At 42.1% G+C, this 15,755-nt stretch overlaps 1 protein-coding gene across 1 annotated transcript in view; it reads right to left on the reverse strand.

Annotated features, from left to right (window-relative positions):
* Nucleotides 1–15,448, reverse strand: part of RAB4A (RAB4A, member RAS oncogene family) — a 32,629-nt gene extending 17,181 nt beyond the window's left edge. Inside the window, exons 1-4 of the mRNA XM_037895236.2 lie at nucleotides 15,142–15,448; nucleotides 6,618–6,698; nucleotides 2,086–2,200; nucleotides 173–235 (exon numbers count right to left, since the gene is read on the reverse strand). Of these exons, the coding sequence (XP_037751164.1) occupies nucleotides 173–235; nucleotides 2,086–2,200; nucleotides 6,618–6,698; nucleotides 15,142–15,172 (290 nt within the window). The 5' untranslated portion in view covers nucleotides 15,173–15,448. The remainder of the gene's footprint in view (nucleotides 1–172; nucleotides 236–2,085; nucleotides 2,201–6,617; nucleotides 6,699–15,141) is intronic.
* Between the last annotated feature and the right edge of the window lie 307 nt (nucleotides 15,449–15,755).

Here is a 15,755-nt window from a genome sequence, read left to right on the forward strand (position 1 = left end):
CTGTAACTGAACAACAAACCACGTCTCTCTCCTCTTCTGTCGCGTCCAACTCATAAGCCCCTAAGTATTGATTTTAAAGAAAAACATTTTGAATTATTAAGTCTATAATTCGTTTGATACTAGATACTATTAAGTAAAAAAGAAAAAGCCAGAAATGGTTAATTTTTATTACCTGGTAATGTCATAGACAAGCAAAGCACCTGCTGCACCTCTGTAGTAACTTCTTGTTACAGACCTGAAAGGGAATTTTAAGTTGCAAAATTATGCTCCCATAATGCCTTTGTCATCTCAAGTCTGGGTTACCATGATGTGTTCCATATGGGGCTACGCTTTCAAACAATTCAGAAACTGAAGCAACTAATTAAACAGTATTTCCTGGAGGAAGCACCTTCCACCAATGTTTTGCAATCTGCACTGGTTACCAAGTGACTTCCAGACAGAGTTTGAACTGTGGGTTTGACCTAGGAGTTCCAAACTCTCTGGGTCCTGGCTACATGAGAGATTGTATCCACTCATTCCAGGGCAATTGTGATCATCCGAGGTGCATGAACAGTCCTCTGGTTTGCCCAACAGCAGGACATTCTCAGGAGCCTTCAGCTTCGAAATTCATTTCTCCTATTATTTGGTCTGTCTTTTGTGACCTCCAGTGGAGGTTTTCCTAAGAGGCTCTTATTGGGTATATCTACCCTGTCCGCAATATTAGCCCAGGTTCTGAACTCTGGCTCAAGCCTAGCCCCCTCTGCCATTTACAAACAAATAGCACTAACCCGGGGCTTGGACCCAGGACCCTACAGTCAAGCCAGAACCCAAGGTTCAAACCCTATTACTTTGCTTCTGTCAAATTTCGTGAACAGTGAAGTTCTCCCACGCTGCACCACAACAGGCTAGAATGGCAACATTTTGGGAGGTGCTAAAAAATCTGGAATATGGGTGTTTGGACTTGGGCCCTCATAATTCAGTGTAGACACTGGTACCCCAGGTTGGGACCCAGGGTTCAACAATTCCTAACTTGGGGTTACAAATGAGTAAAGATGCTCAAATCCTACGTTAACTAACCCAGGGTCTGCTAACTTGAGTTCCACTAACCCTGGGTATGTCTACACTGCAATGTAAGTACATCGTGTTTCAGACATGATTTTTTTTAAAAATTTGCAACTTCACCAGATAAACCCAGATAAAGAGAGAGTCACCCAGTGTAGGTCAGTTGTAGTTTAGCTTTAAGCAACTAAAGATAATTTCTAATTGGAGTTTTGATCAACCGTTCAGTTAAAGAATATTGAAGTAGACATAACGTATCGCTGAGTACTTTTAGATAGAGGTCAATTCAAATATTTGTATCAAAGCCTTCAGTATCTACATTTTAACTGGGATCCTGGAATATACCAGATAATAAATAGCCGTCTGAATCATTTAAGGGAGTGGAGAGAGGCAACGACCTTCACTTATCAAAACCAAAACACCAATGTACCTTCAACAATATATTGTACCTATACCAACATGTCTGGCACATAGACCAGTTTCTCTAGAAGTGTATTTGGCAGACTATGAATGTATTTGACAAATGTACTAGGACTATTTTTGTAAAAGACTACATTGATATTGGGATTTATTTTCTTGTATATTTTGATTGGCATATAGTTTCTTGGCACTTCCTTGTTCCAGCCAGAAGTTTTCCACACAAATCTGAGTACTCAAAATGTGATAACATGATATTTGAATTTGGTAAGCAAACTTAAGGCATGTATTATTCTATTTACATACCTTAACCATCATATAAACTTACACTACACAACCAACTGCATGAGTGGTGTTTCACTATACGAAAAACAGAAGGCTTGAACAGTAGAATGATGCTGACTTGCATCAACTGAGGAAGTCAATGGAGCTACACCAGTTTACACAAGCTGAGAATCTGACTCAGTGGAACAGAGCACTGATATAACATAGCCATGACATAAGCAGATACAACTCCAATGACTCAGACATTAACTGCACCCATATACACCAGGGCTGAATTTGGTCCATAATATCTACACCTTCAATTTAGTATTAAATATTCTTTAATAAAGTAAATGAAAAAGATACCTGAATCTCTCTTGTCCTGCTGTGTCCCATATCTGTAATTTTACATATTTACCCCCTACATTTATTATCTTGGAACCAAATTCCACTCCTATAGTATGATTTGAGTCATCTTTGACTAAAATAGAAAGAAAAACAGATTTAGTGCTTATTTTGAGAACATTTCAGGTTTATGATTAGATGTTTTTACATAACTTAGAAACATTTCAATATATATTCATTGTGAAGGTAAGAGTATAAACAGTGAAAGTGCCATTAAAAATAGATCTCTACCACTTACTGTAAATGCTAGATAAATCACCTTCTGTGAAGCATATGCTCCCATTTTAGGCAGGAGCAAAACTCTTCAACTGTAACCATAAAGTTACAACTTGCTTGTCAAAAGACCAGATGAACTGTACATAATCCAACGTATCTCCAGTGCCATCAATACATTTTCCCCCTCAATTTTTGAATATCCTGACCAATTCAAAATATCACTGCAGGAAAGATTCTCTTAAAATACAGCCACTTCATAATACTGAACCCACTAGCAATTTTAGGGTAATTTTAATACAGTCTCTGTATGACCATGTTTCAGGCTCTACATTTTTTAAAAACAGATCAATTCAATACAACAGCAGAACACAACGGACTCAGTCTTGTCCACAAATATAGAGGCTCTATTTCTCCTGTAAAGTAAATGAATAAGCTTGTTCTTGTGCATACATACGGAGCTCATATTTCAAAATGTGCAGCAATTCACACCTGCTTAAGTACAGGAACATGCCCCAGTGCATAGCTACGGGGCCATGTGAGTGTTGCATGGGTCAACCAGGAGGTCAAATAGTTTATTAACTAGCTAACAAACCATACATAATGCACACTGTGTATCAGAATCCCAGTTCATTTTTGTTTAAATATCATGACAATGAATGCATGACTCAAAGTGATAAATGTAAGATAAACCAATAAAAACATTAAGCACCATTACCAGAGTCAACAAAGTATCTGCTAACATGAAAGGCAGGGTTGCCTATTAGTAGGGCCCTACCAAATTCACAGTCCATTTTGGTCAATTTCACAGTCATAGGATTTTAAAAATAATAAATTTTATGATTTCAGCTATTTAATTCTGAAATTTCAGTGTTGTAATTGTAGGGATCCTGGCTCAAAAGGATTTGTGTGGGGTGATCACAAGGTTATTGTAAGAGTGGTTGCGGTACAGCTACCCTTACTTCTGTTCTGTTGCTGACAGTGGTGCTGCCTTCAGAGCCGGGCAGCTGGAGAGCACTGGCTGCTGGCCAGGAGCCCAGCTCTGAAGGCAGAGTCACTGCCAGCAGCAGCAGCACAGAAGTAAGGATGGCATGGTATAGTATTGCCACCCTTACTTCTGCGCTGCTGCCTGCGGAGCTGGGCCATCAGTCAGCAGCCCCCGCTCTCCGGCTGCCTAGCTCTGAAGGCAGCGCAGAAGTAAGGGTGGCCATAGTGCAACCCCCCTAAAATAACCTTCAAACCCCCTGTAACTCCCTTTTGAGTCAGGACCCCCAATTTGAGAAACTCTGGTCTCCTCTGTGAAATCTGCATAGTATAGGGTAAAAAAAACAAAAACAAAAAAACAGAAGACCAGATTTCACAATCCGCCACACGTTTTTCATGGCAGTGAATTTGGTAAGGTCCTATCAGTCGTAGCAAGAGACTAGGCATTGGGAGACAGTTGAGTTTCCTCAGGACACTCAGGTAAACTTCTGTCTGTCTCAGCTGCCCATCTAGATAAATAGCAATAAAATCTTCCCATCTTTGTGAAATGTTTCTAGAGCATTATGCACTGCCATGCCTTATAGTGGCATAGGAGTGCCTTTATAGTTAAAGGTTGAATCATGACATCTGTTTAAAGGTGGACCTTTCTAAGTTTTCTAAAATCAGCAGTCTTAGTCTGATTTCTCTTTCATCAGCAGGTAGGATTAATGACACAAATTTGGAGTCATTTCAGCTCAGAGTTCCAGAAATAGAAGCCTCCACCCCCAAAAGAGCCATTTCTTAAACATTGTTTTAGGTGGGTGGTGTTTGTTTTTTTTGTGCCCAGAGCTACAGATCAAACTGTTGATGTGATGTGAGTCAAAGGTAGTGCATTTAGTGACAATAGTATTTAAGAAAAAACATTTTTTATAGTGCGCATGTGCCAATACAGTAAAACAGCTAGAGTTTCCATTGCTGTCATCCATATGTTTTAAACTAGTCTCTTATAAGTACTCTAAAAATAAAACAGATTACTCTGAAATTTGGTGTGCCTAGTCGGGGCACAATAGTGTTAGTGATCCAAATTTGCGGTCATTTGACCAAGGGGTTCCCAAGTTATAGCACTCCACAAAATGGTTTATTCTGCTGCCTTGCACTGTTAAACTGAGAGGTACTACGAAGGGATGAATCACAGACATACCTCTTGGTGGCTGTGAACTCACCATTCAATTAACAATCATAACCCCCCACTTCAGACAAAAGGAGTTTTGAACTTAGTGACGGAAGGTTGCTGCAATTTGAGGCTTGGGTCTGGGTCTACACTACAGAGTTAGGTTGACATAAGCCGCCTTGCACTGACCTAACTATGTAAGTGTCTACATTAAAATTTCGTTCCCACCAACATATCTGCCCCCCACCGTGTCGACTTAATAACTCAACCTCCATGAGAGGCACAGAGTCAGTGCTGATGTAGTTAGGTTGACACAGTGCCAAGTTAGACACTGAATTGCTTACATGGACTGTTACTGGCTTTGAGAAGCCATCCCACAATACCCCACACCGACAGTATGAAGTATCAGAGTAGCCATGTTAGTCTGTATCCACAAAAACAACAAGGAGTCCGATGGCACCTTAAAGACTGGCAGATTTATTTGGGCATAAGCTTTCATGGGTAAAAAACCCACTTCAGATGCATGGAGTGAAAATTACAGATACAGGCATAAATATATAGTGGCATATGAAGAGAAGGGCAAATATATATTTATGCCTATATCTGTAATTTTCACTCCATGCATCTGAAGAAGTGGGTTTTTTACCCACGAGAGCTTATGCCCAAATAAATCTGCCAGTCTTTAAGGAGCCACTGGACTTCTTGTTGTTTTACTGACAGTACAAGCGCTCCTGGTGAGGACGTGCCTGCTGACACAAGGAGCAAAGTGTAGACACCCAAATGATGCAATTACTGCAGTGGCTGTATGCTGACATAAATTGACTTAATTTTGTAGTGTAGACATGCCCTTGGTCTACAGTAGCAACTTATGTTGGTATAACTACGTTGCTCAAGGGTGTGTAAAAGGAAAAACAGGTATATAAAATCCACACCCCTGAATGATGCAAGTTTATACTGACCTACTCCAAATGTAGAAAGCACTGTCGACAGAAGCACTTCTCCTGTTGACTTAGCTACTGCCTCTCAGGGAGGTGGATTACCTACGCCATTGGTGTAGGAAGCGCCTTCACTGAAGTGCTGCAGCTGTGCTGCTGCAGCATTTTAAGCATAGACAAGACCTGACAGTCGGGGGTGGCACTTTCATTTTGGAGGGGAACAAAAAGTTAGATGTGTGAAGGCTTCCCAGGAAGGAAGGAGGGTTTGTGGCTGCAATGAAGGGAGGGGGAAAAATGGAGATGGTTGGCAGGGGAGGTGAGAGAGGTTAGAGGCTTAAGTGAAGAAGGCATAGCACCCCCCAGCTCTGCCAGTGCACCCCAAGCTCCTGCAACGTGTATGCTCTTTTTTCTGAGGAGTTGGCTAAGTGTGAGAGTATACGCCAGGAGCTGGAACTCCCTGAATCTTATAATGCCAATAGTCAACGTGAATAATGAGTCATTGCTTGAAGAGGGTATAGGCAACCTGTTCTTTTTTGTTCTCTAATACTGTTAGATGAAATCCTGTGGGTGAGAGAGAATGGGCTGTAAAAGGAAGTGAAGAGCTCTGCAACTGTGGAGTTTGCAGAATGAAGGTGTGTGTGTTAAGGGGGTGTATGGGAGCACTGCTGAAAGAGAGAAGAAGAGTTAAAGTTGCATGGGCAACCTTAACTCTGCATTTGCTGGTTTTCTGAAGTCTCAGTTTAGATCGACTCAATGTTCTGCAAAGGAACGACATGTCACCAAGCAACGTCAACTCTGTATTAAAGCAGTTTTTTGCCAAATATAAACAAGTACAAAATAGATAAAGGTGTACTCTCACACGTGTTGGCCCAGCCCACTCTGGCATCAGAAACATGCTAGTTTACTTTGCTTAAACACTCACTACTAGCATGCCCTAGTATGGTTTACCTGGACAATGTGAACAAGAATTATTACTGAGCATCATAGTATTGATCATCTCCCTCTAAAACAGCACAGTTTTAGAACATGGTTTTGAACACAGTTCCCAGATGAAATCCCTGTCTACACTGGTTAAAGAAATGTTGTTAGTACAGAATACTTTTAAACAATGTTGTGGCTAGCAAAAAATGGATGTCAGTGTGGATAGAGCTTTAAAACTACTGTATGGTGAAACATCAGACACGTCACTATACACAGACATAAATACTTACATTTCTTCTCAATAAACTGATGAAGCAAACAGGACTTGCCAGTTCCAGCATTTCCAATAACCAAGAATTTAAACAGGAAATCTGAAGAATGAAAACAAAAGAAGACCTATGTGCAAATATGAAAGTGAAGAGAGCCAACTATGAGACATTTACTGCTGTTTTAATATCTGCTTTTTGCCTTGTCAACAGACCAAGTAAATAAGGGTAAGGAGAAAACAAGTCTTCAGTCAGCCAGCTGCCACTAGCTGTTATTCTAAAGAGGAGGAATAGATAGGAAACTTAGGAAAATGGCCATAAAGATAAGGAATAAGGTAGCAATAAAGGAGTTAAAAGAGTTACAGCACTACGTTTATGGCGCTATAGGGACAGATAACTAAAAAGCAGAGAAGTTGGATTAAAAGGGCAATTTAAAGAAAAAAAACAAAGGCATAGTAAGATAGGTGGTCTTTAAAGATGTTTTTCACAGTATCCCCACTTTTCACAATGAGAGCCCTAAACACTATTTGAAAGTTATTTCAAGTTGCTCAGACATTACAACACAGTTCTTGTACATGAAGATGTTTCTGTAAAGTCAAAATGAAAGTCATACTGAAAGTCCTAGGAATTGATTCCGATCATAAAATGTAGAAGTGATATTACTTAGAAGTAATACCATTTCTATGCCTCTTGGCTGTTAAGAGTATAAGAGGTGATTTATTTTAAACACATGAAAACTGATCTGCTTCATGTAACAGTTCTTACATCAAGAGAACACAGAAAAAGTCAACCTTAAGACAGACAAAAAGAAAAGGAGGACTTGTGGCACCTTAGAGACTAACCAATTTATTTGAGCATGAGCTTTCGTGAGCTACAGCTCACTTCATCGGATGCATACTGTGGAAATCGCAGAAGACATTATATACACAGATACCATGAAACAATACCTCCTCCCACCCCACTCTCCTGCTGGTAATAGCTTATCTAAAGTGATCATCAAGTTGGGCCATTTCCAGCACAAATCCAGGTTTTCTCACCCTCCGCCCTCCCACAAACAAACTCACTCTCTTGCTGGTAATAGCCCATCCAAAGTGACCACTGTCTTCACAATGCGTATGATAATCAAGGTGGGCCATTTCCTGCAGAAATCCAGGAAATGGCCCACCTTGATTATCATACGCATTGTGAAGACAGTGGTCACTTTGGATGGGCTATTACCAGCAAGAGAGTGAGTTTGTTTGTGGGAGGGCGGAGGGTGAGAAAACCTGGATTTGTGCTGGAAATGGCCCAACTTGATGATCACTTTAGATAAGCTATTACCAGCAGGAGAGTGGGGTGGGAGGAGGTATTGTTTCATGGTGTCTGTGTATATAATGTCTTCTGCAATTTCCACAGTATGCATCCGATGAAGTGAGCTGTAGCTCACGAAAGCTCATGCTCAAATAAATTGGTTAGTCTCTAAGGTGCCACAAGTCCTCCTTTTCTTTTTGCGAATACAGACTAACACGGCTGTTACTCTTTAAGACAGACAAGAGAAAATGAAGCATTGCTATCTGTAGTATCAACAACTAAAAAAAATTCACCATGATGCTGAACAAAATCAAAACACCATTCAAGATATACTGATACACAAAGTGGTTGTTCGAGTTCAGGGAAAAAAACTGTGGCATAACCATATTACAAATCAATAAACTGTTGGATTCAAGATACATAAGCCATTTGTATGGAATAAATAAGTTTAGTATTATAACACCTACTACAAAGATAAATTAAGAAACTCAGTTTTTAAACGGACATACTTCACTTAAAAAAAAAAAAACCAAAACAAAAAAACCCAACACACATTACTGAGCACTACCACCTCCAGAAACTCTTGTCACCCTTTAGCTTGATGTTCTGCAGATAGTTAGCGTGGTCATGCATTTGTATCATCAATCCATGTGCAAAACCCTTGAGTTGTGCTGTTATGCTTGGATTAATGAAAACAAATTAAAAGGGTATGTGTATTAATCACTTAACTCCATATTCTACTGTAATATATAGAAAAACTTGTTTCAGATACAGAAAATATGTACAGGCTTAAAAAAAAAAAGTTATATATTCCAGGATCACTGCCTTCACATCTCCCTTAAAAATTAAGCCACTTCTTCTGTGCCATGAAAAGTGATTCAGAAATAGAAGTTAACTGAATAATTCTTTATATTTGGCTCATTTATATGTTCAGTATTTGTGCTCTGCCCACACCTGCTTCACCCTTCCCTTATGGAACTACTTCCACTGTTTGCTTATGACAAGGAAAGGAAAGATTTTTTCCCCCAACATTTAAGTCTGATATTGATATGAGAAAATTTATTAATTTCCCAATACATGGCAATAAAGATTAAATTTGGCATGTTAATTCAGGGTGGATTGAATTAATATTTTTTAAAAAAATTGAACTTAAGTTTATTTTTAAAAGTAAGCCTAATTATGACCTGTGTTGAGACCTAAATTTACTATAACCTATTAAAATCATCTATGTTAATAAAAGATATTAATCAGTACATGTTTGTTACCAAGTTTTTTTTAAAAAGTCAAACCACTGGTCTGGTGGAAGGCACCAGCTAAATACCAGGACAGAGTCTGCTAAAATGCTGTCAGCTTTTGACAACTAGCCTCTTCTGCAAGTACCAAGACAGTATTTTTGTCATTTCCGTTTATTCAACTGTTCAGTTCCATGACTAGTTATTTCAAAGGTAAAAAACAGATTTGAAGTTGAAAAAGCATAAAGCTTGGTTCTCTCTTCCAATCTATGATTAAAAACTAGGTGCGAAAAGATATCTACTAGTTTGAAAATCTTGAAGGACAAAGTAACAAGAAACAACTAGTCCAACTCACTAAACTACTGGTAATAGTCACTTTGGTTAATCAATCAGTTAGCTTTAAATTCACAACATGTTTTGATACATAAAAAAGTATCCAGCACATTTAAGGTAGTTTAACCAACATAAAATGCACAAAACCAGAATTCTGAAAGTGTAGTTTCCACCCAAATAGAGCTCAACACAAATCACAAGTAAAAATCTAGTAAAGAAGAAATGCATTTGACATTTTCTTCATAAGAAAAAATTAAGTAAATTAAGCTAAACAATTGCTTTAAAGTGTATAGATTAGTACATCCTTCTGATTAGGAAAAAAAGCAGCAAATTTAGTGTAAAGGTTATATTTAATTGAAAATTAACACGTTTTAATTGTTACCAATGAGAATTAATCTCTCTTTAGGAAAATAACTAAATACAAAACAAGATTAAAATAAAGTATAAATCAAGGTTTCCTACTTGCCAATTTAAATCATGATTAAAACTCAGGGATTTAAATCAATCCACCCTGAAAGTTACAAAATTTTACAAGACCTATTTTGTTCCAAGCAAATCAGTTTTCTTTTAATCACCGTTATTTGTTTTCTCCTTTAAATACCGCTAGCTTCCAGAGAACACAACATAAGCATGAAATTGAAGTATGAAGACTGGGATTTCACCAGAAAGTGAAGATTAATTCTATCAAGCAGTCAATGGTCACTGGTCAAATGGGTTACATAAATATTAACTTCGAAAAATCAGGCCATGGCTAACATGTCAAAGCAAGGAAACCATACTTCATTAGAAGTCTGGGGTGTGCTCTTCATTTATCGGTTATTTTTCTCCAGGAGCATTCATGCATTCAAATAATTAGTCCATTCTGTTTCAGATGGGAATGATTCTTTGTTACAGTGCATCATTAAACATTTTATAGGAATAGCAAAACCACCACAAATAAATTTCTCAGTGTTTATAAAATCCTGCTGTTGAAGAGTAAATGGGAAGACAGAACAGAAGACTGAAGCTCGGATGTTCCCATCCCTCTTATGTCTGTAAAAAACTTTCCTCCAGAATGTATTCATCTCTACAATGACAGCGTACACTGTCACTGTTTTACTCTTATGGTTGTGTTTTGCCTTTCTGGTGCCACACATGATGTTAGAATTATATCAAAGCATTATATTTTCTGCTAATTTGAGATGTTTGACTTACTCACAGGTATAGGATCACTCTTCCTCACTACATTCTGTTCCCAAATTCTTCTCCCAATTAAACTTCACTCCTCCATCCAGCTATTCTTGCTTCCTTTACAGTTACACAGGAGGGTTTTTTGTTCTAGTTGATGGGCATTCTGGATAGCGTCTTCCCCAGTGGACTGAAAGGTAGGGCTTCACACAGTGTATATCACTGGTTCCTAGGCGCCTTTATTCGGCCTACAGCTCTTCTCCCAACTTCTGTATTACCAAAATGCATGCTTTTCAGAAGGTTTCATTCTCTGGGCCATCTGGAAAGCCTCCAAGACTACTGCCTGCGTTAAACTGTGACATTTATCATAAAATCCCGCAGTGTCCCAAGACGGCATCAGCTGACAGCTTTGTAGATATCTGACAAAGTTTTTAAATTCAGATTTTTCCCCCACTTAAGAATTAACACAAGCTTTTCAAAAGAACATTGTATCTTCATTGTGATCAGTTTGGTTCAATACAGTCTCCCAGATTTAACGTATATCAGTGACTTTAAACCCAATTTGAAATCAAGTAGTCTTAGGTAATACACTTAGCTAAGGCTCCTTGTCAGATTTTGTAGTTAAAAGAAAAGGGGCGGGGGGTGTTAAATCCCCCCCACCACATTGTGTGAAAGAGCCACATCAGACACAGTGAAACTGACTATACAAAAACAAATACAAATAAATCTGTTAGTCTCTAAGGGGCCACAAGGACTCCTCCTTGTTTTTACTGATACAGACTAACACAGCTACCCCTCTGAAACCTGACTATATACACTAAGTGCTATCAAATGCACAGGGTAAACTAAAAAAAAATATGAAAGATTTTCCTCTTTAACCTTTTTCAGTTACAAATAACCTCTACAATTACTCTAACAGTTGTACTTAAAAAATGCGTCTGAAAGTTTGAAGATGATGGTATCCCTTCAAATTCTACTCTGAAAAGTGAAAATGGCATTTTGGTATTCCAGGGTTGTCTCTTATTATTTGTATCATACTAGCACAGAGGGCCAAATCAGGATTAGGGTCCCTTTGTGCAGTATAATCACAATAAGAGACAGTCCATGCCTCAAACTTTTTGTCATCTAAACAGTTGACTCCAGATCAAATTTAGTTTACAATTTAATTTTTTACATTTTTTTTTGAACTGCCAGTTTAGCAAACACTGATTCAAATGAGCTGCAACAGTGAGGTTAAGGTGTAAACTGAAGTATATATACACACACATCTCTTTATTGAAGATTTTGCTACTAGAACATATGTTGAGAACACCAGCATAGAATCCATCTTATTTCCACATAGCTCTTTTCATCTTACAGTAAGTATGAACAAAAACAAACTTTTTGTCAGTGACAAACATAGATATGTTTCAGAGTATACACTAGGAGCATATCTGTGGAGTAAAAATGCAACAATAACGTCTTTTGGATGAGTTGCCCAAGTTGAAAACACATTATTAAATGGAAATATTTTTTACACAAAGTGCACAGACTTAATTTCACCACATGCCCTTTGTCCATACATTATGCAACAGGTAAAAAGAGAAGAGTGAGTACTTTTCACTCTGCTGTTTTGGCAAACTCCTCTCACAAAGATCCATGCTACACTCCAGGTACAATCGTGTCAGAAGACCGTTACGACTCCATTCCATTCTGTAATTTAGACAGGATTTAACTGTTTTGAACTGTCCTTGAACTGCGCTGACACAGCCAAAGCTTTAACATGATTCAGAAACATGGTTTTAGTCCTGTCTACCCTACGAAAATGGGTTTTAACGCATCCCCTTGGTCCAGCTATAATTTCAGCATACACTAGTCTTTATTCAAACTCAGTGAGGAACAAAATTGATTTCTATATGCTCACTCCATGTAGTATTAGAGCACTGAAAGCAATTCACATTTAGTGCTTCTACTGCTGCTGAATTGCCTGAATGTCTTTTCAGTCATCTCTTCCCAGAGCAGAATTGGAAGCAAAAACACTTTGCAAGTCACTTCATTTTGTGGTTTGTTTTCTCTTTCTTCACAACTGACAAAGAAACCTTAGTTCCAACATTCCATTCAGCTGTCATCCTAGAGGAGCTTCTGTCTTAAATTCTGTCATTCTTTCTGGACAGTGCAACTGAAAGAAGAAGGTCACTCAGACATTACACAAAAATTTGCTGCTATGGCTAAAAGAAGAGTTTAGAAATGTTAATCTTTGGTTGTAGTTAAGATCCTCATAACACAGAGAAGGTGGTTTAAAAACAAATCTTCAGAAAAAAAGTAACTATATGGCATGCACCATAGAGAGTTTCAGATGACAAGAAATACCATCATTAGTCACAAAACTGGCCAGCATGGTAGTGGCGGCTGGGAGCCCACGGCCCTTTAAATCACCCCTGAGCTACCAGCTGCAGAGGCAGCTGGGAGCCCTGGGGCTCGGAGGCGATTTAAAGGGCCCAGGGCTCCAGCTGCCGCTACTGCAGCGGAGCCCCAGGCCCTTTAAATCACCGAAGAGCCCTGGAAGCTCCCGGCTGCCACCACTACCCCGGGGCTCTGGCAGAGCTTTAAAGGGCCTGGGGCTCCGCTGTGGTAGCAGCTACCGGAGCCCCGAGCCCTTTAAATCCCTGCCTAAGCCCTGCTGCCCGAGCCCTGGGGTAGTGGTGGCCGGGCTCCATCAGGGATTTAAAGGGCTCCGGGGCAGTAGCAGCTGCTGGAGCTCTGGGGCCCTTTAAATCCTTGCCAGAGCCCCGCCGCTGCTACCCCAGGGCTCAGGCAGCAGGGCCCCGGCGGGGTTTTAAAGGGCCCTGGGGCACTAGCAGCGGCTGGAGCTCTGGGGCCCTTTAAATCCCCGCCAGAGCCCCGCCACTGCCGCTACCCCGGGGCTTGGGCAGCAGGGCTCAGACAGGGATTTAAAGGGCCCCAGGGCAATAGCGGCAGCTGGAGCTCCAGGGCCCTTTAAATCCCTGCAAGAGCCCCGCCACCGCTACCCCAGGGCTCGGGCAGCAGGGCTCAAGCCGGGATTTAAAGGGCCCCGGCGGGGTAGCAGCAGTGGCGCTTTGGGGCCCTTTAAATCCCTGCAGCAGCCCCGCCGCCGCTACCCCAGGGCTTTAAATTGCCCTCTGGGAAAGCTGGTCCTGGTACGGCGCACCGGCTCTTATCGGTACGCCATACCGGGGCGTAGCGGCTTACTTTCACCTCTGATCCAGCTATGCCATGAGCCAGGACCTGTTTGAGACTCCACTGCAATCAAGCACAGGCAAGTCCAATGCAGGAGAAGGAACCTCAAGTAAATGTGTTATTGTACTTACCCTTACAATGATGTCCTGTTAAGTTGAGGATGCGCTCAATACGACTATGAACTGCCCTTTCCCCTCTCTAGGACAGGAGGAGAGCACTACAACCCTCAGCTACAGCGGTAAGCCAGACCAAGCGGCAACAAGATGGCCATGCTGGGCACACAGGCCCTTTGATTGCCTTAACTTTGTCCTGTAACGTGCTTACATAGATAAGATATCACTGTTTTCTTGTCCTCTTTCCCCATTCCCTCCGATGGTTTTCTATACTTACATATTTTATCTTTGATTTTAAGCATTTTGGACATAGGCTCCGTACAAACTTATAGAAAGACATGATCTAGCACAAGACTCTAATCCTAATTAGAACCTCTGAGCACTGCCACAAAAGTAACAATCACCTCCTGCTAAAACAATGGATCTCTGATGATCCTTCTGAATCCCTTTAAAATACAACAGTATTAAGTGTCTACTTAAGATTCAAGGCCTGAATTTCACCAACAAGTCAAATAAGTCACCAGTTCTCAACACTGAAAAAACGTATTAAACTAGGCATTCTAATTGTAGGCTGCTTGTACTGAGCACCAAAGGGAAGGACCACGGTGAAATCCAGGAAGCTGACAACACAGGTAATGTATTTTAGTGTTTGCTTGTTTCACAAACGTAAGAGAAAAAGTCTGGCTGAAGGATAGGAGCTAAAAGCCCGCTGCAGTCCAGGACCTCAAGGATCTGCCAAACTGGGTCAGGCCATGAGTCCATCAAATTTCCTGTTCTGTTTCCAGCTGTGGCCAACTTTTGCTAATTCAGAAGGATGCAAATCTCCCCCCCCCCTCCCCGGGATGATAATGCACCGAGGCACCCGCGCAGCGCTGCGCCCAGAGAGGAAACTGCTCCTACTGCATCCCACACTCTGGGGCCGGGGAGTCGATGGCCCCGGAGCCACCCGAGCTCCCGCATAACCACCTGTGCTCCCAGACCCATCCCGCAGCACCGGCAGCCGCTGACATCCCCTGCCCCTGCCCCCCGGGAGCTCAGCGTGCCCCGCCCCCTACCGGGCCGAACGCCGCACAGGGCGCGGGCATGGCCCGCGGGCCGGCCGCAAGGGAGCCCGGCACCTCGCACGGGAGAGCAGGGAGCGAACCCTCCGGGGCCCCGCAAGCGCAGAGCCGCCCGGGCAGCGCCGCGCCCCGCCGGCCCCGGCCCGGCTCCTACCATAGGTCTCGGACATTGCTGTCTGCGACATTTTGGAAGCGTCGCGCCTTCGGCTGGTGCTGAGCGAGGGCCTGGGGGCGCCTCAGGACGCCAGGTACAAATGGCCGGGGGGGGGCGGGGGGGCGAGTCCCAACAGCGGCCGCCGCTACAAACCCCCCAACCCGAGAAGCTTCCTCAGCAGCAGCAACTGGCTCGGAACGGGCACGCACTGCCACGTCTGCGCATGCGTGCGCACGCAGCTCTTCACCCCCCCCACCTCTCGGGGCGTGGTCTCTCCTCCACACATGCGCATTGTCTGCCCTTCTCCGCCCTCTTCCCCACCCCCAACGGCTCTCACCAAAACAGAGCGCACGTGCGTGGCTTGAGAACGAGTCGCGGAGGCCGTTGGGAGGAGACCCTGGGCGAGTTGAGCCGGGGACGTGGGCGTGGCTGCCCGCGCAAGGGGCAGTTGACGGAGGGCGAGAGGGAGGGGCAGGGCGCGGCTGGGGGAGGGCCAGTAACGGTGTGGGAGGCACGTGAGTGGTGTCATTCCCTCAGCCTTGGTGCGCGATAGAGGGGACTCTTCCGCCCGCAGTCTGTATCTGCAAAAAGAAAAGGAGGACTTGTGGTAAAAG

This window comes from Chelonia mydas, chromosome 3 (assembly GCF_015237465.2).
Source record: "Chelonia mydas isolate rCheMyd1 chromosome 3, rCheMyd1.pri.v2, whole genome shotgun sequence".
Taxonomy (NCBI): domain Eukaryota; kingdom Metazoa; phylum Chordata; order Testudines; family Cheloniidae; genus Chelonia; species Chelonia mydas.